Source organism: Schistocerca cancellata, chromosome 1 (genome assembly GCF_023864275.1).
Source record: "Schistocerca cancellata isolate TAMUIC-IGC-003103 chromosome 1, iqSchCanc2.1, whole genome shotgun sequence".
In the NCBI taxonomy this organism is placed as follows: Eukaryota; Metazoa; Arthropoda; class Insecta; order Orthoptera; family Acrididae; genus Schistocerca; species Schistocerca cancellata.
Genome location: NC_064626.1, coordinates 842325918 through 842350935, shown reverse-complemented (window position 1 = coordinate 842350935; position 25018 = coordinate 842325918). Strand labels below are relative to the sequence as shown.

The 25018-nt window shown below is 43.0% G+C and overlaps 1 protein-coding gene across 4 annotated transcripts in view; it reads right to left on the bottom strand.

Annotated features, from left to right (window-relative positions):
* The window catches only part of LOC126188877 (CAP-Gly domain-containing linker protein 1), a 550749-nt gene that overhangs the window by 287598 nt on the left and 238133 nt on the right, over nucleotides 1–25018 (bottom strand). For all 4 annotated transcript variants that reach the window (XM_049930545.1, XM_049930553.1, XM_049930563.1 and 1 more), the window contains exon 3: nucleotides 8601–8733. In XM_049930545.1, coding sequence (XP_049786502.1) covers nucleotides 8601–8727 — 127 coding nt within the window. In that variant the 5' untranslated portion in view covers nucleotides 8728–8733. The remainder of the gene's footprint in view (nucleotides 1–8600; nucleotides 8734–25018) is intronic.

Below are 25018 nucleotides of genomic sequence, written 5' to 3'. Positions count from 1 at the left end.
GTTCGAATCCTGCCTCGGGCATGGATGTGTGTGATGTCCTTAGGTTAGTTAGGTTTAAGTAGTTCTAAGTTCTAGGGGACTGATGACCTTAGAAGTTAAGTCCCATAGTGCTCAGAGCCATTTTGTAAATAGCCTTTCGCTCCCTGTATTTTACCCCCGCCACCTTCAGAATTTGAAAGAGAGTATTCCAGTCAACATTGCCAAACGCTTTATCTAAGTCTACAAATGCTAGAAACGTAGGTTTGCCTTTCCTTAATCTATCTTCTAAGGTAAGTCGTAGGGTCAGTACTGCCTCACGTGTTCCAATATTTCTAAGGAATCCAAACCGATCGGCTTCTACCAGTTTTTCCATTCGTCTGTAAAGAATTCGCGTTAGTATTTTGCAGCCGTGACTTATTAAACTGATAGTTCGGTATTTTTCACATCTGTCAACATCTGCTTTCTTTGGGATTGGAATTATTATATTCTTCTTGAAGTCTGAGGGTATTTCGCCTGTTTCATACATCTTGCTCACCAGATGGTAGAGTTTTGTCAGGACTGGCTCTCCCAAGGCCGTCAGTAATTCTAATGGAATGTTGTCTACTCCCGGGGCCTTGTTTCGACTCAGGTCTTTCAGTGCTCTGTCACACTCTTCACGCAGTATTATATCTCCCATTTCATCTTCATCTACATCCTCTTCCATTTCAATAATATTGTTCTCAAGTACATTATGCCTCCCTAAACCATAGCACCTGCACCACGAAAACGATCATGTTTGATCCTTGCGTTACCTGTCGGCATATCAGGGTACGGCCAGCGTACAAATGCACTAACATCGCCTAGTACGAATGAAGATGGTTAGAAACTGGTCATATCATAAAGCATCGTTCAATTTGGGCTTATAATTAATCATCACATATATTATCGTGGAGGTAATTTGGTGTCAGTGAACGTCAACTGTTGGTTGAAACTACAGGCTGTGCGAGCTGCCGTTATCAGTGTGAAAGATGGCTTTCAAATATTTAATACATTTGTTATTTAGTTATCATGCGATATGTATGAAAGTCCCAGTCAGTGACCAAACGAGGTGGTGCAGTGGACTGACGTTCGAGAGGACAGCTGTTCCAGTTTGCTACCTAACAACCAGAAACTCCTCTCACACTTCTGGCATGCGAGTGGCCTATCCTGGCAGGGGTCGTGCGTGTTCACCAAGCCGACAGACTACAGCGTGAACGCCATTAGTGTGTTAAGGCAGGTACGGAACCGTTGCAGGTAGATTTTTCTTCGAGTCCTCTGGCCAGCTACTGACTACACCCGCAGTATATCTTCCAGACCTCTAGCAGGAACCTTCGGCGTAGTTCCGTTCGTCAGTCACCGCAGACCGTGAAAGCTGTCTGTCACTACCTCAGGTACCGCCGAAACGTGGCCTCCACACCTGTGACTGAGTGGGACTATGTTATCAGCTGTCGATCTTATCTTTCGTTGTACTGTTCTACTACTTTCAAAGTGAATCTAAGACTTGAGAGTTTGTCCGCCATTGGGACCATCTGCCTACTTACGAATGTATGGATGTGAAACATGGACGATAAACAATTTAGACAAGAAGAGAATAGAAGTTTTTGAAATTTGGTGCCACAGAGGAATGCTGAAGATTAGATGGGTAGATCACGTAACTAATGAGGAGGTACTGAATAGAATTGGGGAGGACATGAATTTGTGGGACAACCTGAACAAGAGAAGGGTAGGTAGGACACGTTTTGAGGCATCAGGGGATCAACAATTTAGCACTGGAGGGAAGCGTGGAGCGTAAAAAGAGATGAATACTCTAACCAGATCCAGAAGGATGTAGGTTGCAGTAGTTACTCGGAGATGAAGAGACTTGCACAGGACAGAGTAGCATGGAGAGCTGCATCAAACCAGTCTTTGGACTGAAGACCACAACAACCACAGCCACGAAATACTGCAAGCAGTTCTTATAATTTACTTCCACCAAGGACGAGATTTAGTTAATGTACCTTATAATTAATCTCTTCTCCATCGTTTACCAGGGCTGTCTTCTTATTGAGCCTCAACAGGCGGCAGGTATTATAAAATCCTCGTCCGGATACACAGATTAAGGTTTTCCATTGTTTCCCTAACTAGCTTGCAGCAACAGCAGGGAAGGTTCCACTGAAGCGGCACACCTTTCCCATCATGATCCAATACGGTCTTGTGGTCGGTCTCTACAGACTTCGTCGTCGACGGGATGTTAATCGCTGGTCTTCCCTCCTTACTTCTCAGTTCTCATTAAGTGTTTTTGAACGGCATCCTAGGCTTCTGTGCGACCACTACCTACTTTTAGCGTGTCAACAGAGGATTCACATTTTTGTAATGTGACTATGACAAGGCCATCAGGGATATCAGCAGGAAACTGGCTGCACATTTGGCCTCTGCACACTGGGCGTCGTCGTGGGTGACCACTGTTGACCTTTTTTGGTGTCTGAGTTTTATGGCGTCAAAGTCAGGCAGTGACATCTCAACCGTTTTCATATATGGCAGCATCTTGAACACAGCAAGCACATTTTCAATAGGAGTCAGTTTTTTTCCCATGATCTGCTGGACGTGCGGTTTGCAGTTACTTATCCGGTTGCTGGATCGACTGTTTAGTTTGCTGTTTCTGAGGTTTTTTAGAGTTACTATCTTGCAGACTTAAGTTTTCAAAGAACTTAAGCATAAATTCAAGGTTACTTTCCGGCCATTCTGAGCTCGTCTTAAGGAATGAGATACCGTTCGGTTGAATTATTTTTCAACAAATGTTTCTGGACGCAAGTTATCTGCGATTACTGTCAGTGTAGCATAATAACACAAAGAAGTTTAATGCGTATATGATTATTTAATATTATTGTCGAATAAAAAAACGAAAGGTAATTGCATTAAAATGATTAACCGTATCATCGTCATGCAGTTACGTCTTATACCGCAGATGTGGAGCAGTCTGCTTGCAATGTTTATGGATTACAAAAATCGTACACGGAGTGAACGGAAGAATGAGTAACTTTCTCCACTTGTTACATATTTTCACAAGAAGAAATTACTGTCAGAAGGGGCGATGAGCGTGAAATAGATCAGAGGAGCTACGACAGACCCCTCAACATTTCCTTTGGAGGTCTTCAAGCAGTCAGTAAGCAGAAACTTTCTAATTCCTCACTAATGAAAGATATGGTTACGAGGGGATACATCCGAAATGTATTTTGGGATGACCGAGCGAAATGTATTCTAAAAAAAAATAACATGGAAAAGATGCAGTCCAAGTTTCATTGTTGTGCTATTTACACTACATATATATCACCGAAAAAATATCTTGGTGGGTTTACTGTAATTCCCCCGGGCTACCTAAAAAAGCTTTTAGTCATTCGTGACTAAAATGAAATTTTCTCTATTTATGTGTTTTTAAGTTAGACATTCGGCTTTAAAAATAGTAATTACTCCCCACGGAAAAAAAGACAATCATTACGGTAAATATCTTAAACTACATCGAGGGCTCCTCATTAGATACCACGGGGCGCAACATTGAGTCAGTACTATAGGAATTGCAGTGAAGGGCGCAGGCCATTGCTTTTAATTAGGTCCCTCGTTGTGTAACAAGGACACAGAAAATGGAAAACTAGCAGGGATAGCCAAACTAATCAGCTGAGAGTGGTATAACAAAGACTTATCGCGATCTTCGATTCTTGTTGTATCGACTCGGTAATAAATACCACGTGCTATTGACCTTGTTGTTCCACATCTGTTCAATTTCAGCCAGCGAGTTAAATTTAAAGATAGAAATCAAACAAGTTATCGCACCGGTGGGTGGCCTACTTCGAAAGGCGTGTCGAAACGAGAAGCACATACACCTGCTAATATTGTATTTCTTTTAATGTCAAGGGAAATGTCTGTACCTCAGCAACTGGAATAATGATAATCTTACGTAACACTACTCTCAGAAAAGTTTAAAAACAACTTCATAAAAATGTATTTACAAAAACTTTCCCTGTGAAATGGAACTGAATATACTCAGATAGTTTAAGCTTAACTATTACCACTTCCACTACTGTTGACTCTTTGATCATTTGCAGGTCGGACAGTTATCAAACAAATTTTGTGAAGAGCCGCTTTTGCAACGTACATCTCTGTCAAAGCGATAGTAGCGGTGTTTTAAAATGCATAAGAAGTTTCAGTGATATCAGTTAATTAATTTATTTTTAGCTGATACTTGTTGGGCAATAAAGTTAGTCAGATGTCATCTAGACATTCGGAATAACTTTCTTTACAGCGTTTCTGATGAGGACTTGTTGTTGTGTGTAATACTGACTGGCTTATTTATCCCCCATGAAGCCAGCATACACTGATCAGCGATAACATTATGACCACCGACCTACTATCGATATAAACCCGTCCAGACGATAGCAGCGACACCTGGCGAGGAATGACTGATAAGCCACACACACGCGAGGTGCATGTAGTCTCAGTGAGCGTGCTGTCCGCGTGTAGAATGGAGAAGGCGCATGATCTATCTGAGACTGATCGAGTCCAAACTGCGGTGGCCCGGAGGCTCGGCACGAGCATTTCGGAAACTGCACGACTTATCGGATGTCCGAAAGGTGTTGTAGTGAGTGTCCTCAACACGTGATGACACCAAGGTGAAATCACGTCCTGATGTCGTCGGGTTGGGCGGCCATCCCTCATTACAGATGTCGAACATCGTAGGCTGGGCAGACTGGTAAAACAGGACAGGTGGCGAACTGTTGTGGAACTAACACCAAACCTTAATGCTGGGCAGAGTACAAGTGTGACTGAACACACAGTACACAGAACACTCCTAACGATGGGTCTCCGCAGCCGAAAAGCCATGTATGTGCTAATTTTAACAACAACAACATCGGCATCTATGACTGAAATGGGCACGTGACCATCGGCACTGGACGATGGCGCAATGGCAGAGCACTGCATGGCCTGACGAATTCCGATACCTTCATCATGCCGACGGGAGGGCGCGAATCCGTCGTCTTCCAGGGGAACAGCTCCTTGACACCAGTACTGCGGGACGGAGACAAGCTGGTGACGACTCCATTATGCTCTGGGGAATATTCACGTGGGCATTCAAGGATCCAGTGGAGCTCGTGCGAGGCACCATGACGACTAAGGAATATCGTAAACTGGTTGCAGACCACATACACCACTTCATGACTACAATGTTTCCTGACGGCAGTGGCATTTGTCAATAAGATAATGATCCATGTCAGAAGGCCAGGAGTGTGATGGAGTGGTTCGAGGAACACAATGGCAAGTTCCAATTGAGGTGATGTTACTCAACTCGACAGATCTGAATCCGATCTAGCACATCTGGGATGCGATTGAATGTGGCGTCAGAGCTCACCGCCACCTCCCAGGAATTTACGGGAATTAGGTTACTTTCCTGTGCAGATGTGGTGCCAATTCCCTCAGGCGTCCTACCAAGGCCTCATTGCTTCAATGCCACAACGCGTCACCGTCGTCATCCGTCTCAAAGGTGAACCTACCGGCTGTTAGGTAGGTTGTCATAATGTTCTGGCTGAGGGGTATGGATGGTATTCAAAGCTCAGCGATTAAAACCCACTTCTGAACATAACATAAAAAAGGATATGATATATTTTACATGAAAAACTAACTATCAGGAGCCTTGTGATATATGACTGTAGAATTACTGAATTCTGCCCCAAAACAAGTTAAAAACCTAACGTCTGAAATGTAATACAAAGAATTCAGCTTTATACGTGGGTCGACTGCTCTTGTGAATGTGACGAAAGATAACATCAGGTCACAACTGAAACAGTTTCAAGGCAATCGGTGGAAGCTGATGGCCTTGAACCAAAAAATACAAATTCCGAATGGTGTAGTGGGATGAACATTTCGATTCCTGTGTTAATGAGACAGTATTGTGCAAGGTTAAGTATATTTTTTTGAACAGTCAGTGACATGAGCGAGGCAAACACACGAGGAACAGCATGGCACACAAAGGTTTCGTTTTTTTTTCCTGGTATGCAAAATAGATTTATAGTCTTTCGTGTGGTAAAACAATAACTACCGAATACTACACAAATGAATTGGACCTACTGGACGAAAATCTAAGAGGTGAAACACCTGGCTTGTGAAGATGAACATTTTTTTGTCAGGTCAATGAAGGGCGTTTGGCTGATGGAAAACAGAGATTTTAAGTAAGAATTGTAGGAAATTCAACTCTTTTCATAAGATTTGCCACACTTCAACTGCCTCCTATTGCTACATCTAAAGAAATTGGTGGCCACAAAACGTTTTGGGCCCAATGAAGAGATTGACAGCCATACATGAATATTTTCGCGGATATTTTGTAACTTGGGAAGTGGGGATCATTCATTGTAAAAACGGCGGAACGAGTCCATTGATCCAAGCGACGACAGTGTAGAAAAATATGCTTATTCTTAAACTGAAACAATACCAGAGCTTTTATAAACCTACTGCATAGAACTGCGACGCCTGGTATATCACTGCGGCACTAAAGTTTTCATTGCTTCACTATCACCAATATGCCACATAGGAGGAGGTGGAGGAAATGTCGAGATGATGGATGTAAGAGAGATGTTAAGAAGTTGCCACCCGAAGATACGAAACATCTGGAGACTGCAAAAAGCATAGCATGTCGAGATAATTTCACATATCATTCCTATTCGTTCTCCGTATCCAGAGCACGCTATCCACGAATTCGGTTTAGAATCGCACGTCTCAATTTAGAAAGGCTTTGGCAATACATGTTGGATGTTACTTACGTCCACGTGAGCCTGAAGTCTCCAAGAACATACTACTGTCGCGCTACGAGATGTTCCATACCAGAGTGCACTTGAGTATTTGTAAATATATTCAAAAGAAATGTTTCTAGATTCACTAATTTTCTACCGAACATTATTTATATCGTATGTAATACACGAACAGGACCCATGCCACGAAGGAAAGATTCCAATGAATGAAATACTCCAAGCCTTCATGTCACCTTCTGGCAGCTTTTGATGACTATGTAAATGACTTCCGTTAATGCAAGACGTAAGGAGCTGTTGGTACGATGGAGGCAGGAAACAAGGAAGATCGTTATGCTACCATCGTGAGCGCTTCTACATGTCTCTGTGCATACAAGCCTATATATAATACAGGGATAATGAACGGCTTATGGGATCAATAAGGAAATAGCGAATGAAAAAATGGTTCAAATGGCTCTGAGCACTATGGGACTTAACATCTGTGGTCATCAGTCCCCTAGAACTTAGAACTACTTAAACCTAACTAACCTAAGGACATCACACACATCCATGCCCAAGGCAGGATTCGAACCTGCGACCGTAGCAGTCGCGCGGTTCCGGACTGAGCGCCTAGAACCGCGAGACCACCGTGGCCGGCTGGCGACTGAAGTTAAAGTATTGGACAACAGACGAAAAGTATCTGGTAAATTGTTCAAGGAAGTAAGGAAGAACCTCACGAGTACTGAAGTGAATCAGGAGGACATCTCTAAGTAATCAAAGTACAGATCGCTGATCAACACGGCGAGCTAAAACAGAAGAGCGGCTGGACAGAGAAACGATGCAATACTTTTGGAGTACAAAAAAAGGACATCCAGAAATGCTTTATAGTTACTTGAAGTAGACTCTGGTGGTTCTAAACGAGACAAGAAAGTAATGCCTTAAATAATAATCATTACTATCGGTCGCCTGTATTGGAAAAATTGACGAAAACTGTAGTACTTACACTGTCCTTTAACGTTTACATATGTGGTGTCTGCTCTTTCGGACATGTCCGAAAGAACAGACACCATTTTGATCCTGCAGCTACTATTAATCGAGATACAGAAGAATTAAAGACATTGATTTATATCTATGGGGCAAGTCGAAAATTTGTGCTGAATCGGGATTCGAACCCAGGTCTCCTGCTTACTAGGCAGAAGCGCTGACCAGTTCGCCATCCGGACACCGTGGTCACCGTAACAGCACGGACTAGCCCAGCACACCTTCCATCAGGCCTAAATTCTCAATTTATATCACGAGCAACTGATGTAGCGCCCCTGCTTATTAACCTCATTAATCGTGCCATCTCGCCGATTCATCAGTAATGTGTGGTATAAATTGAGAATTTGGATCCGACTGGAGGCGTGGTAGGGTAGTTCGTGCTGTTGTAGTGACCACTGTGTCCGGAAGGCGTAGTGGTCAGCGCACCTGCCCAGTAAGCAGGAGACTCGGGTTCGAATCTGGTCTGGCACAAATTTTCAACTGGCCCCATTGGCATAAGCCAAAGTCCAGTGAGAGCTAATGTCTTTAATGCCTCTGTGTCTTGCTTTAACGTTTAGCTACACAGTAATCAGTGTTACGTATACCGGCAGAAACGCCCACGGTACAGGCTTTTATCAGGAAGTCAGTCTTATCCTCTAGCCCACACCGTATTAGGTGTTTGTTGTTGCTATTTTCTGGGGCGCTGTATACCGGGAATGTGCGGTGCAATAGTAAGACAGGCTGCTCACCGTTGTCGCGCTGCTGGAAAGTCACAGACTGAGGCAGTAGTGAGGTGGGGTGAGGTGTGAGCCGGGAGGCGTGTGGAGTACTCACTGAGGCGCGGCGTGGCGGCGGCGGGCAGCGCCGGCTTGGGCTGCACGGAGCACGGCCGGCTGATCTTGGACGGCGGCCGCAGGCCCGAGGGCTTGGCCGCCCCTGACCCGGAGTCCCCGCTGCTCATCTCCGCCTGCAACGACACCACGCACAAGCTCTCAGCACACACCAGGAAACACCGTCGACCTCTGATGCTCCTATATATTACCCGCTGGTGTTACACAGGGTGTGTCATAATAAATGGCGTAAATATATACATTTGAAACTACATGTTACTAGAGCAAAAACGTCTCAGTAAACACAGGTTGTCAAGCAAACCGTCTGCGAGAGAATTGCGACTTACTGGTTACCATCCGCCACTCAATTGATTCTGCGTAACGCCGCATACCGGACTGTGGTATGGTGGTGGTGGTGGCAGTACTAGTAGTAGTTGGTTGGTTGGTTTTTGGGGAAGGAGACCAGACAGCGTGGTCATCGGTCACATCAGATTAGGGAAGGATGGGGAAGGCAGTCGGCCGTGCCCTTTCAGAGGAACCATCCCGGCATTTGCCTGGAGTGATTTAGGGAAATCACGGAAAACCTAAATCAGGATGGCCGGACGCGGGATTGAACCGTCGTCCTTCCGAATGCGAGTCCAGTGTCTAACCACTGCGCCACCTCGCTCGGTCTAGTAGTAGTAGTAGTAGTAGTAGTAGTAGTAGTAGTAGTACTAGTACTAGTAGTAGTAGCTTTATTCATCCGTAGGTCTCTTTTTACAAGGATATAGGACATGTCAAAGTATTTACAAGAGACTTCTAGCTAGAGACAATCATTAGATTTACTCCGGGTATACAACACGTTTTTTACAAATAACTTACTAAATAATGTAATGCCACATTGTTCACTCATATCTCACTATCAGTCACTGCACACATCGTTTCATATCACTTCACTCACCACACACGCATACACACACACGCAGACACACACACACACACACACACACACACACACACACACACACACACACACTGGTGATCTCTGGGCCATTTTTTGTTCCGCAACTTCCCATTTGCTATCCCTCCATTATGAGTGAGATGTTGAGCTCTGAAAGAGGAATAGTATTGTGCTATGCATAGCTGGGGGTAAGTATTTCTAGAAAGGAAAAATAAAGGAAAAAAACATAAAGTGAAGGTGTTATGTGAAATGTTGGATATTTTATAATAATAATAATTATTATTATTATTATTATTGTTATTATTATTATTATTATTATTATTTATTTGTATAACATTTTTATCAAACCCCTACTTTATTATTATTATTATTATTTATTTGTATAACATTTTTATCAAACCCCTACTCTGTTTTAGCTAAGTAATCCTTCAGTGTATAAAATGTATTGCATAACAGATACTTTTTAGCTGCTTTTTTAAATGAGTACAGTTTGGCAGTTTCTTTAATCTCTTTTGGTAATTTATTGTAAAGTTTTATTCCTTGGTAAAAAATGTTGTTTTGAGTTTTATGTTTATTTTTTCTTGGTAAATGTAAGTTGAGTCTCTCTCTTGCTGCATGGTCTTGGACAGAGCTATTTGTGCAGTAATTACCAATTTTATTTTTGATGTGTACAACTGACTCGTAAATGTATTCACATAGAGCTGTTAAAATCCTCAGTGTTCTGAACAGAACTTTACAATGAGTTCTACTAGTATTTTTTGGTTATTATTCTTATGGCTCTTTTCTGGAGTTCGAAAATTGTGTTCATATTTTCTGCGTTTGTTCCCCAAAATGAATTCCATAGCGAAGAATTGAGCGTGCATATCAATAATGTGTATCTAAGTGACACTGCATGTTACACACTAATGATAGGATTCTAAGGGCATAACATGCTGATGACATTCTGTTTGTAAGTACCTTTGTGTGTTCACACTACTTCAACTGAGAATCAATATTCATTCCTAGAAATTTTACATTTGTTACACAGTCTATACAGGTGCCATCTACATTTAACTGAACATTGTCATTTTTCCTCTTCAAACTGAAATTCATGGCATTAGTTTTCTTTATGTTCAATGTCACTTTATTACTTATTGTTCAATCATAAACTTCCTTGAGAGTTTCATTTGCTTTCTCGGCAAGCAGTTATCTTGTTTTCTCAGTGACTATAATATTGCTGTCATCAGCGAAGAGGATTTTTTCACCATGAGTAACACTACTAAATAAGTCATTGATCAGAAACAGTATTGGTCCTAACATGCTACCTTGCAGAACCCCTATATTAATGTATTTTGGTTCTGATAAGTGTTTTACTAAATGTTTAGATCTATTTGAAGTATGTGTTATCTCTACTCTTTGTACCCTATCTGTTAGGTATGATCAAAACCAGTCGTTAGCTACCTCTCTCATTCCTAATGCTTCTAATTTATTTACTAGGATCTTGTGGTCGACTGTATCAAACGCCTTAGAAAGATCCAAAAATATGCTTGTGACACACTCGTCTTTATCAAGAGCATCAAGTACAACTTCTGTGAATTCTACTATGACTGACTCCGTATTTTTGCCACCTCGGAAACCAAACTGTGATTCGCTTAAAAGATAGTATTTATTAAATAAGATGGTCTTTGTTAACATTTCCCAGACGTCGAGTTGTAAGCAGAACGGATCGACAGTACAATATAGCATCACAGTGCCTCTCATCTCAGTTATTTTGTGCTGTACGAGCGTTGTTGGTAACATGGAACATTACAGTAATGAGAAATATGCAGATATGCATTTCCTGTATGGTGGGACTAACGGCAATGTGCGGGAGAGGCTGCACGCTTGTACGAGAAACATACCCTGCTCGAAATCACCCAGAGAGTCGAACGTTCGAAGGGTGCAGTAATATCTCCAGAAACTGGCAGCTCTGCACACGTTGCGCGAGCGGGAAGGCCTGACTGGAATGAGCCAGAGTAGTGTTTGGAGAATAAGGCATTCCGATGCAATGTACCTTTGCCAGCTCCAACGAGTTTAGTGTACTGGTGAGGCGGACGCTCTGTCAGAGGATTTAACAACAATCTGTAGGCAACGCTGCGTCTGATAACATTTTATTTAGAGATGAAGCAGCATTCACTAGTGACAGTGTGCTTCTTTTTCACATTTCTCGCGTTTGGAATCCTCTACGCTCCAACCCACACGCTGTGCATATGTCTTCACATCAGCGATGTTTCTCATTGAATGTGTGGTTAGGGAAACGTAGTAATCCTCTTATTGGACCATAAATGTTAACAATACGGAATTACCCTTGGTTTCTGCGGCATCATCTTGCAGGATTGCTTGACGATGGGTTGAGCAAGCAGAACCTGTACAGTGGCCTCCAGTGTCACCTGATGTGAACGTGTTTGAGCCCACTTTAAAGGTATAATGCACGCCATTTCAGTTAACACGATTGAAGAATTGGAGCAGAGACTTAATGCTTGTCAAGAATTTCGAAACGATCCAGGCATGTCTGAAAGCATTAGAAACTCGCTGCCGTGACGGGTACAGGTCTGCATCCAAGTACAAGGACGACACTTTGAACACCTCCCTCAGCCGGCCACGGTGGCCGAGCGGTTCTAGGCGCTTCAGTCCGGAACCGCGCGACTGCTACGGTCGCAGGTTCGAATCCTGCCTCGGGCATGGATGTGTGTGATGTCCTTAGGTTACTTAGGTTTAAGTAGTTCTAAGTTCTAGGGGACTGATGACCTCAGATGTTAAGTCCCATAGTGCTCAGAGCCAGCCACACCTCCCTCAACTACGACTACAGCCATGTAACTGTCGAAATTATGATACACTCTGTACACCAAGGAAATACTCGCACGAAAGAAAACATGTAGTGACTTCACGAATATGGGGTGCCGTTTAGAAACTGTAAACATACTAGTGATACGATTCCGAATTAATGCTTACTAATGGAAAGAAGATTTTAGTTTTAGCGTAGTTTTTGTTATAATTTGCAGTCCGGAGACCGGGGTGATGCAGCTTTCTACGCTACTCTATGTGCACAACGTTTCTTGGTTTCGATGGCTACGTCTTGATGTCTCAAGAAGTATCGTATCGACCGACGCCTGGTTTTATTCAAGTTGTCCATAAATACCTTTTCTTTATAATTCGATTCAGTAGCTCTTGTCTGTACCATTTATCGTTTTAGTTTCCACTTCCTCACAGTACTAAACCTTTAGAAAAGACCTCTCAACACTTAAATTTGTACGACAGGTTACGCTATTCTCTTTTTCAGAATAGTTTTCTTACTATTACCAGTCTGCATTTTATATATACTCTACTTTCACGGTCATTACTTATTTTGCTATACAAATAGCAAAACTTATCTACTCCTACTGTCTTGTTTCCAAATCTAATTTCGTCGGCATCGACTTATACTCAATTTGACTACACTCTACTAAAATTGTTCAAATGGTTCTGAGCACTAAGGGACTTAACATCTGAGGTCATCAGTCCCCCAGACTTAGAACTACTTAAACCTAACTAACCTAAGGACATCACACACATCCATGTCCGACGCAGGATTTGAGCCTGCGACCGTAGCGGTCGCGCCGTTCCGGACTGAAGCGCCTAGAACAGCTCGGCCACAACGGCCGGCGCTACATTCTGTTCCGCCCTTTTACTTTAACTAACGTCCATCTTATTACGTCTTTTCAAGAGTTACCCACTCCGTTGAACTGATCTCCTTGCTGTCTCTAACAGAACTGCGATGTCATTGGCAAACTGATCTCCTTGCTGCCTCTAACAGAACTGCGATGTCATTGGCAAATCTTAAATGTTATTTTACTGCTCTTTGAACTTTATTTCCATGTCTAAATTTCTTTTTCGTTTCCTTTAGTCCTCCAATAATGCAAGACCGACTGTATCATGGAGAGTTGATCATGCTTGGTTTTGCATTAATTGAAGCAGCCGGAGGAAGAAAATGCGACCCACCATAGCATAATTTGAATTGAAGAATATATGTTTAAATTCTAAGACAAGAACATACATAGAATAAGTCAAAACAATTTATGTAACGGACAGTGCTTTCTAGCGGTACATATGGAATTAGTCGCTACCAGCAAATGATGCGTGCACGTGGAATACTGGAACGTGATGAGACTACTCCTTACTAAACTGAGAATTAGCACTTTCTCCCGCACACCCCTTCAGTTCCTTCTGAGACCGAATCTCACTCCGCCCCGTTACCTATAAAACCCTTAAAATTAAGAACACTTCTTATAGAAAATTTAACCTCCATAACGACCCTTGCTCAGCGAGAAGTTAAATACCAGTTGGCGGTAACATAACAATAAATCAAAAGTTTCAATGTCGAATCAGTGTATCCATGATCTTCGACGATTCTCCTGGTCACTACTTGTATTGTATTGTATGTGAACCGGAGACCTAGAAACGACGGAGAGGCTCCGTCCCCGCCGCAGCCGCAGTGGTCCACAACCCCACGACGACTATCGCAGTCCACTTCACCCTTCCGTCGCCCCACACCGAACCCAGGATTATTGTGCGGTTCGGCCCCCGGTGGACCCTCCAGGGAACGTCTCACACCAGACGAGTGTAACCCCTGTGTTTGCGTGGTAGAGTAATGGTGGTGTACGCGTACGTGGAGAACTTGTTTGCGCAGCAACCGCCGACATAATGTAACTGAGGCGGAATAAGTGGAACCAGCCCGGATTCGCCGAGGCAGATGGAAAACCGCCTCAAAACCATCAGCAGCCTGGCCGGTTCACCGGACCTCGACACAAATCCGCCGGGCGGATTCGTGCCGGGGACCGGCGCTCTTTCCCGCCCGGAAAGCCGTGCGTTAGACCGCACTGGCAGCCGGGCGGGCGCTGGACACTACTTAGTCGTAGAATGGAGAAAAATAAATAAATAACGACATATGAATCAGAACAAGAACAGCAAAATATCCGAAGCCTGCTTCCTCGAAGAAAATGGATGTAAATATTTGTAACAATGTAGCTTATCAAATAAACTCTTCAATATAGTAATCTAAGACGTGGAACCTCTAAGGCGCTGCAGTCATGGACTGTGCGGCTGGTCCCGGCGGAGGTTCGAGTCCTCCCTCGGGCATGGGTGTGTGTGTTTGTCCTTGGGATAATTTAGGTTAAGTAGTGTGTAAGCTTAGGGACTGATGACCTTAGCAGTTAAGTCCCATAAGATTTCACACGCATTTGAACATTTAACGTGGAACTGGAATGGGCAGATCTAATCTGTACAAAGCAGGCTGCTTAGGAATCGTTTCCAACGAAGTGTCCGAGGCAGACATCCATTAGAATCTAAAATGAAGATATCACTCAAGTTATTAATGACAACTTGAATGATGGTCATTCATGGTTCGCATATCAAATTGCACGTGGATGCAGTTCAACCGTGTAAGATGTTGGGTACTTTCGTATCGATGAAAGGATCCCTTGGAATAATTTTCAATGTGGGTCCATTCCAGGAGACTGAAGTCGCAGGCAGAAGCTAGTAAAAAATAAACAATGAAGAAGTATCATTCAGCCATAAATAAAAATTTAAAAAAAAACTTTCAGAGATTCTCTTCAAAATGCAATATGTATGACATCTGTACAATGTTTAGTTCTTGTGCAATAAATAATTGAAAGTGTTCCCAGAGTTTATGTACACCCTGTATAACAGCTGCTGTCCAAATTACCGGATATGCGATCCAGAGATAATCTTGCTGAGCACCCAATGGCACCCCATACAAGCACGCAAGGTACTCGGCCCGTATGACGATGACTAATGCAATCTGGTAACGTTCGTTCTCCAGGAAGCCTCCACACACGGATACGTTTATAGTAATGATGTATGAAGAACTGGGACACGTCTATAAAAGATGTCCTGTTCCCAGTGTTGTCGTCTGACGACCACTGTCGGCCCACCTCCCAGCTGCCGAGCCAATGGAATCCGCAACAATGAACACTGTGCTCACAGTCCGTGGTGCTCCAAATGTCACACTGTCCATGTGGAAACGTGTTTTGCTGCAAACAAGCCCAGGTCCTAACGCATGGTGCACGACGTGGCTGTGCGATCCTACGCGGCCGAACAAATAATATTCATCCTTTCCGGCGCTAGTCGCGTGTGGGCATTGAGATAGCGCTGCCGATAACTATGGTCCTCCTGAGCCCATCGACTCCATATTCGCATGACAACTGAGAGGTTACTAACAACGTGAGCAGCAATATCGTCGAAGGAAACAGCAGTGACAGTAGACCACGTTCTTGCCGCTGTCGAATTCCGATGCGGGCTCCTCCACGAGGCAACATTATGAGCTCACAAACAACCATCATTACAATACGACTTCTGGATGAGAAATCTGCTGTGTAATATTTTCTTATATATAGAACGTAGATGGCATTACTCTTATTTACAGCACGCGGTTGCACTGAAATACTAATCATTTGCTTATGACGCATGCAGCACACCTCATACGAATTTGGTGTTTGTTCAAAGCCGCCTCCAAGCTGTTGCAATTTTAATGGACTGAAGTGTATGAGTCCGTTGTCTGCAATAAGTCGGCGACTGGGAACGAACGGGAAAAATGCCGATCGAGCGCTCCGCTTCCCCGGTGCGAGGCCAAAAAAGGCAGCACAGGAGAACGAGCGTTTCTGTTTAATTGGCACTGCGTGCGTGTGGGAAGCGCTGATCCAGCCAGGCCCGCAGCACGCTACACGTGGGTTTCTTCTTGCTCTCTGGCAGCACTCACCTGCCTTTACCTCCTCTGAAAGCTACGTATCCTCACAGCATACTCGTACAAGACACGAGGCAGTCTAAAAGATCTAAGAGACAACTGCAACATTTCACTGTTCTGATATCTCAAGTTGGTGACTTCTTGAAAACGCAAATGTTGAATAGAGTTTAGGAGGAGGAGGTTCCTTTCATTTTCTGAAATGTTCGCGCGTGTAACTGAATAATGTAGTGACTACAAAATCCGGTGGAGGCAGGTAGTAGTAATTCTCTATTTGAACCCTTACGTTCGCAATTCTTCCAGTGATTCACGCGATGGCAATTAAATTTGGATGTACCAAACCGTTACACCCATTCCTAACCGTGTCTGTCTGATATAAGATACCGTTCAAGGCAATCCTTTGTGAGGGGTGTGGATGTATTTTCTGTAAGAGTTTTCATACTGTATTTCTGCAGGTTTTCGTTCCCGTTACCGTCAACTCTTCTACGTTGTTAGGAAGCGTTATGTTTCTTATCAATTTATGAATTTGCCCTAAGCGGGTACACCATAAGAGCATGAAGAAGATCCCACTAGAGGAGTTGAAACGTCGTTTCAGTAATAAGATACCAACGGAAAAATGCTCCTATCAGAGCACAAAAAGGTAAATATGCTCCTGCTTAAAAGACTCGGACTGAAAAGCGGAGTACCAGCTGCCTCACTCTGCCTTCCTCAGCACGCTCTTTTTAATATGCAAGTCAACTCTTAAGTCCCACAATCTCCCCTAAATGTAAGACGCTCACACACAGTAGCCCAACGCTGTAAGTCGCTCGTAACCATCCACTCCCACTTGCCCCTTCTCAGTCACTCAGTCAGCCCAACTCATTGTCATTATCTCTTGGTGTCTCTATCTGTTACCGTTTCCTTTCTGACAGCCACAGTCTCCTTCGTCCTGTCCTGCTACTACTGTCTTCTCTCGCTGTCACTGTCTACCCGTTGCTCTCTATTACTGCTACTATCTTGTTCATCCCTTCTCACTGCTGCTGACTCTTCTCACTCTCATTCTCTCTCTCTCTCTCTCTCTCTCTCTCTCTCTCTCTCTCTCTCTCTCTCTCTTTTCCTCCTTGTCATTGTCACAGACTCTGACTTTCATTATCATTGGCTCTCACTCACTTCCACCTTCTCCTTCTCTCTATTCCTCTCCCAATGACACTGTCTCCATCAGCCTTTTCCTGGCTCTGTTCTCTCACTGTCAACTAGGTCCCGCTGCCAGTTTGTCCCTCTCTTTCTCTCACACTGCCATTGTCTCCTTCGCTCTTTCTATATCACAACCACTTTCTACTATCTTCCATTGCTTCTTAGTTTTCTGTCTCTTTACTACTGCAGCTGTCTCCTCCATTCCCAGAATAAAAAAAGATTTTATCTTGAAGAATTATTGTTGTTTCTCCACTGAATAAAGCGAAGTGGGACAACGAATGAAATGAGATTAAATCGCCGTGCTGGAAGGTAGAGGATATTCGTTCCACTTATCGTTAAGTGCGGATGTGGCAAAAGATTTTTTTCAGGTATTCAAAGTTCTGAAGAATGGATTAACCATGTCTTCACTGAAAAGTCATCGAAGAATTCGTTTGAGATGTATTATTGGTAAATAAATGTAGAATTACGCGCGCAAATACACGAAAAAAACACCTATATCGTTTTGACTACACGAAGTCAACGCGCCATTCGAATAAGCCACAATTGTCAAGGTGGCAAAAGAAAGAACATCTAGTCAGCCTCTAGGGCTACCTCTAACATTGCGAAATTCAAAAATTAACATGCCGACACCGAGGTCAGGAAAAGAAGACTACAAAGCGATATAGAGTGGGACGAAAACATAAAATCAATAACTGTGAAATCCGCAGCTCGTGGTCTAGTGGCTAGCATTGCTGCCTCTGGATCACGGGGTCTTGGGTTCGAGTCCCGACCGGGTTCGGTATTTTCTCTGCCCGGGGACAGCATGTTTGTGTTGTCCTCATCATTTCATCATCATCGTTCGTGACAGTGGCTAGATTGTATTGTGTAAAAATTGGGACTTTGTGCGGACACTGATGATCGCGCAGTGGAGTTGTAAGGTGTCAGGCAAATCCAACACCTTCCATGAAAACCCTGACATGATAAGCAAATCCAGTAGTATGTCACATAGCTCCGAATAAATCGTGACATTAAATTAACCAAAGTAATACGAGTAACGAATGAGCAAATGGAATACCACAGACTAACACAAGAATGCCTAAATGCATGTCATACCTTCCCACCGTGAGACAGACGCAGTTCCGAGGGGAGAAACGAGAACAGAAGCCGAGAGCAGAACCGTGTTAAGCTAGAAGGCCCTACGATAAGGGACGGACACCCACGTCGCCAGCTAACCACCAGGACCAACCCCCAGCCCATGTTAAAAGCTAGAGCCCTCCAGAAGAACAGTATAGATCTTACGATAACACTAAAAGGGCCACACCAGCCGCAAGTTTTAGCGTGAGATTTTTCGCGTCTCTGTTACGTTGCAAACGTTAAAAACATTGCCCCACCACGAAAAGTAACCACCAGGACTACCCCCCAGCCCATGTTAAAAGCTAGAGCCCTCCAGAAGAACAGTATAGATCTTACGGTAACACTGAAAGGGCCACACCAGCTGCAAGTTTTAGCGTGAGACTTTTTCGCGTCTCTGTTACGTTGCAAACTTTAAAAACATTGCCCCACCACGAAAAGTATAACGTTTCTCATTGGATAGACAGAATTTTTGTAGGCGGAGCTTAAGGTTAACATGGAGACCCTGATTGGTCAGATGAAAACACCGCCAGACAGTTTTTTTTTTTAAACCAACTTCGGTAAACTGTAGTAAGGAGAAATTAGGAAAGAGTTGCTTCCGAGAGGGCGAGCTGTATGGAGCTGCGCCGGCCGCCGCCCCCTGACGAACACCGACAAGGTAATGAATGCACGCAATGCCGCATTTTTGAGCGCATAAGGCTTCCCTCAGAACTGCAGAAGTCTCATCTGTTACATCCCCTTTTTACGTAATACTAGTGTCGATCGTGAATTGAAGCTCATGGTATTCACATTTGCTATGTAAGTTAAAATCTGAAATGCGATGATTTTTCTGTTATACAATTATTGAGAAGCCACATCAGCCACTGTAATTTACGACAAGTTAGATAAGTAATTAAAGATAATTGAGGGTCACTGTAGACCATTTTGATAGTTTTCCCTTTTGTGAAACTTAATTTCAACCTAGATTATAGACGTGATATGGCATAGGTCATCCTTTGATCCATTGTAGAACTTGGAAACCCATTCAGGGAAATTCGTTCACATTTTTGTTGAATGCAGTTGGTTTTTATCATCCTGTATAAAAACATTTCCTTTTATCAATAGTGCAATTTATAAACAATGTTTTGTGAGTAGAATAAAATTTCCAAATGTAAACTTAACTGCTTTTTCGACGTTATTTTACCAGCTAACTAAAAATAGGAAAGCCTTGAACCCCTTCCACTAAATTTAGTTAGTATTAAGATTCTTTTACAGGGAGTGCAGTGGAGCTTACGCTGAAATCATTACGTATTTGGTTATATCATCGCTAGTCTCACTGAACTCTTCTGAACTCTACATGTCATGTGTGGTCTGGCGTCTCCTTACCAGCAACAGGTCCCAGGTTCAAACTAGTCAATTCCCTAAAAAACACGCTCAGAGCATCGTTGCGCGAAAGTGGTAGGGAGACACGACTTAGAACAGACAGACACCACGCAGAATGTTAGAGAGTGCCCTACAAAACCAATCATCATCATCATCATCATCATCCACATCAAGGTGGATAGCCAACTTAAATCTGTGGAAAAGATTCTAAGCAAGCGCAGTGCATCTGTAACGAAATGTGGATACAAGACGCCACTGCGAGCAATTCTAAGTACTGCTCTGCCATACGGAGTCCTCACCATTTAAGCATTACAGAAATCATCGGACGAATTCAGGGCTCCATACGCGAACGGAATACGATAGATGATAGGAGACCGCTAATGCTGATAGGAATTACCCTCCACCATGAAGTGTAGAATGGCTTACGAAGTGTTCATGGAGGTACAGGTTAGAGAACTGTACAAACAGAGGAAACAGTTTACTTCCTCCAACATGTAACTCTCGCAGTGACTTCCACGATGAAATTAGAAAATGTAGGAATGGGGCAAGGGGGTGTCAACAGTCTTTCTTTCCGTGTATCACCCACGGATTGAAAACGGAAGTGTTCATGAATAGATATCTTCTTTTTTTTTTGCTGGCGACGCGTCTTTTGCGTACGTTGTTAGAATTATGGTAGTACCAATAATGGTACTGTTTGTGACGGATCGCCTAGAACTGTCGTCAGTACTTCATTTGACCCTCGAGGATATCGTATATAGGAGATTTTTAACGAGCAATACTGCTGAACGGCCAAGCGAAATGTAAGTGCAGGGGGCGGGGGGTGTATTTGTGCTAACGTTTGAGGTAAATATGTTGCAGAGAGATATTTGTTGTCACGCCACGCTGTATCTAGAGGAGATGGAGGAGATATAAGTATCCAGCCTAGGTTGCGTGAGCGGCAACTGTTGGCCCATAGTACTTCAGCAGCCACAGTGTGTTGAGCACCAATGCTAGAGTATGAAGCCTTTAAATTATGACTGTGTTATGCAGTTCTGTTTTTACCATCTGTACTTGCGTACTGATGTACCTTATTTTGCGACAGGCCAAAGTTATTATTGATGATTAATTAACTGGCGTTAAATGAAATATTCGTGGTCAGCTAGAGAAACACGAGGCCCAGTAAATGAAATGTGTGTTTTCACAATATACCAGAGTGAATCACAGCACTTCGTGTTTGGTGGTTTTGCGTTACTGAAGTAATAGCACTTGCTGCTATTATTGTTTTGAAGTTAAAAGTTTGAGAGTTCTAGTGAAAAATATTTACGTGACTAAACGTGGAGGTTAGTTACTTTTTGGAAACTAATCTCTGAGAGAATCGAAATGAAATGATTGTATGATATTATTGGCCGGGAGATCCCATCTGGCGTTTTTCGACTGCCTAGTGCAAGTCTTCCTTTTTGACGCCACTTAGGCGACTTGCTCGTCGAGAGAGAATTGAAAATTTTTGATCACGCTTTGAGATGCAGGTTAATCAATAATACGTAGTCACGTCGTGATTTTAATCAGTTACAATACCATAACTGAACATTGTGCTTCTACTGGGGATATACTCGTATTTTACGGCCCTTTTGATGGTGATCGCACCAAGATCGAACTTAACGGTTCTTTCGCTTTCAGGATCGGGAAGATTTTAAATTGGGTAGTCAATCTAATAACAATTTTAAAAGGGTAAACCGCCATTTGACTGTGTATTATTATATGGAGTAACCAGATTTCGTCTTTTATGCCATTATCAAGTACAATGCTAATTGTTAGACCATTATTAACCATAATAATGGTCTACATTATTAACCATAATAATGATCCAGTAACTTTTAGCACTTTACTTGATAATGGAATAAAAGCCGAAATCCAGATATTACAAAAGATAAATACAATAATACGCGGTCAAATGGCGGTTTACTCTTTTAAAAAGTATTGCATGACTGTGGCTCAACGACACCGAAAATCTAAGAACACTTTTTCAGTCACATCCCGATAGACAGACCACCACATATTTTAATATACCACCAAAAGCTGCTATTAAACTTTATTCGGTTGCGGCTATTTTCGACTTTGCGTCATGTAGAGGACTTTACAGGTCTACTATTAATGGATCAGTTGTTCCGACAACTTTTAATTCTCTCAGTAGTATCAAACTACATAGTGATCAAATGCGATTTCATCGAAATTCAGACATAATATTCTACAATACGCCATACTATACGTCGTAAGCCAAGTAATAATAGAATACAAAGTTTTTACGACACGACATCTTGGGTAAACTGTAACCTCAGATGGTCTAATGAAACAAACAAAGAATGGAGCACCGACTATATTTTGGTTGCTCGGTCGATTTGATGAACAAATCATCTTCAGGTCTAAAACTAGTGGTGTTTAGCCCAGTTTGTCCAAAAGGGTGAGGATGCAACTATAAAAGGGAGCACTTTGGAAAAACTGCGTTTTGCAGCACTTGTTTTAGATTTCGAGATGATCTCTGAAATGATAACATTTCTGCCTTCGATTGTAATTGTGTCTGTCCGCTATATACTGGTCGCTGCACAGCCTGGCCTCTCATTCTAATGCACGGTAACTATCGTTGAAAAACGAAACGACAGCCTAAACTGGCAAGTAGCCGAAAATAAACAATTATTATAATCGAGGGCGGAAATGTCATTTCAGACGGACTAATTATCATAAAGCTTGGTTGGCTGGAAGATGCGAGAGGTACGTTTAGCCGCTTAATTGGAAAAGATTTTCTTTCCTTCGCAGTGACTTTGGGTGTTACGTGTATCTGTTGAGTGCACATGACCAAAATGGATGTATGTAGTTCAGTGTCATGTTTGAAGGGAGAGGGTGAAACCCGGTTTCGGAACACAGTTTACTACTCTCGAAAAGCACCAAGAACAGGCTTAACGTCCCTATCCATGGATCACCATCAACAAAGCTACATATCCTCACGAGACACTACAGAAAATTTACTCAAAGATATTGGCACAAAATCTGACAATTAGGAACTTTATGCCTCCACCTGTCCTACCCTTGCTGGTCAAATATTGGCGGTGAAAATTTCTTCCACCATGGAGCTCAAACCAGCTTAAGTCCGAGTCGAGTGACATTAGATCGGTATCGGATGCAGACGCCATTTCAGAAATTTTGTACGATTGTGATAACTGTTCAACAGATCGAATCCAGTAACCAAAATAATAAACACAGGGGCTGCTCCATACAGTATTTCTTTCACCGAATAAATACAGTCCGATGGTATAGAAGTAAACACTCCAAACCAACTGCTCTCCACATGTAGCACAATGTTGAGTGTGACGAACAGACTACGTCATCCTCATCATATTGTTCGCCAGAATGCAGAGGAAACGATCTATGTATGATCACGTGACCCATAAGCAGTACTCTGTCACAGCGACGAGCTGATGCGGTATTCTTGTGTTCTGTGTGCTGTTGAAAACTTTTCTACTTAGCTGTTATGCTCTTGCGAAAATAGCTAAGTCTCTACATAAATGTCTCTGCTTCTCTAGGGGTCATTTCGCTCTCTTGTGAAGTGTGCACAAGGTTCGAAAAAGTGTGCTGAAACCACTTTGTGTGGTGATTGTTATGTTCTGTCAGAGCTGTGTCTTCGTTTCCTCTCAATTGGCTTGCTTACACTCCATCTATGTTGCCTTATAATACTCAATCTACATCTATACTTCGCGAACGATCTCAGGTAAGCCTCCCTGTGAGCTCGAATCTCTCTAATTTTATCTTCATGGCTCTTTCGTGAGTCTTTTTGAGTCATCAGTCTTCTAACTCGTTTGATGTAGTCCGCCATGAAACCTCTCCCGTGTCAGCCTCTTCATCTCCGAGTAGCTCTTGCAACCTACGTCCTCAATTATTTGTCACATGTATTTCAATCTCTGACTTCCTCCACAGTTTTCACCCTCTACATCTCCCTCTAGTACCATGGAAGTCGTTGACTGATGTTTTAACTTATACCCTATCATTCTGCCTCTTCTTCTTGCCAATGCTTTCCATACATCCCTTTTTCGCCGATTCTACCGAGAACCTCCTTATTCCTTCCCTTATCAGTCTACATAATTTTCAACATTCTTCTGCAGCATTACATCTCAGATGATTCGATTCTTTGTGGTCCGGTTTTCCCACATTCCATTTTCATTTCCATACAATGCTGTGCTCCAAACTTACACCCCTCAATTTAAGGCCTATAATACAGGTAGAACGCCTGCTTAGCTGAGTGGTAATGTGCTGACCTACGATGCAGTGGGTCTGGGTTAGATTCCCGACTGGGTTGGAGATTTTCTCCGCTCGTGGACTGGTGTTGTGTTGCCCTCACGATCATTTCATCCTCGCCCAACGTGGCGTCGACTGAAATAAAGACTCGCACTCGGCGGCCAAACTTCCCCGGTTGGGGCCTCCCGGCCAGCAATGCCATACGACCATTTCATTTCATACAGGTAGACTTCTCATGGACAGGAATGCCTTCTCTGGCAGCGCCAGTTTGCTTCTTACGTCCCCCTTGCTCTGTCCATCATGCTGCCTAGGCAGCCGAATTCCTAAACTTCGTCTGCTTCGTCATCGCAAATTCTCATGTTAAGTTTCTCGCAGTACTCTTTTCAGCTACTTCTCATTAGGTTCAAATGGCTCTGAGCACTATGGGACTTAACGTCTGAGGTCATCAGTCCCCTAGAACTTAGAACTACTTAAACCTAACCAACCTAAGGACATCCCACACATCCATGCCCGAGGCAGGATTCAAACCTGCGACCGTAGCGGTCGCGCAGTTCCAGACTGTAGCGCCTAGAACCGCTCGGCCACTCCGGCCAGCACTTCTCATTAGCTTCGTATTTTTTTGATTTACTGTCAATCCATATCCTGCACACATTAGACTGTCCATTCCATTCAACAGATTCTGTAATTCTTCATCACTTTCGCTGAGGATAGCAATGTTATCAGCGAATCTTATCACTGATATCCTTTCATTCAGAAGTTTAATCCAACTCTTGAACCTTTCTTTTATTTCTGTCACTGCTTCTTCGATGTATAGACTGAA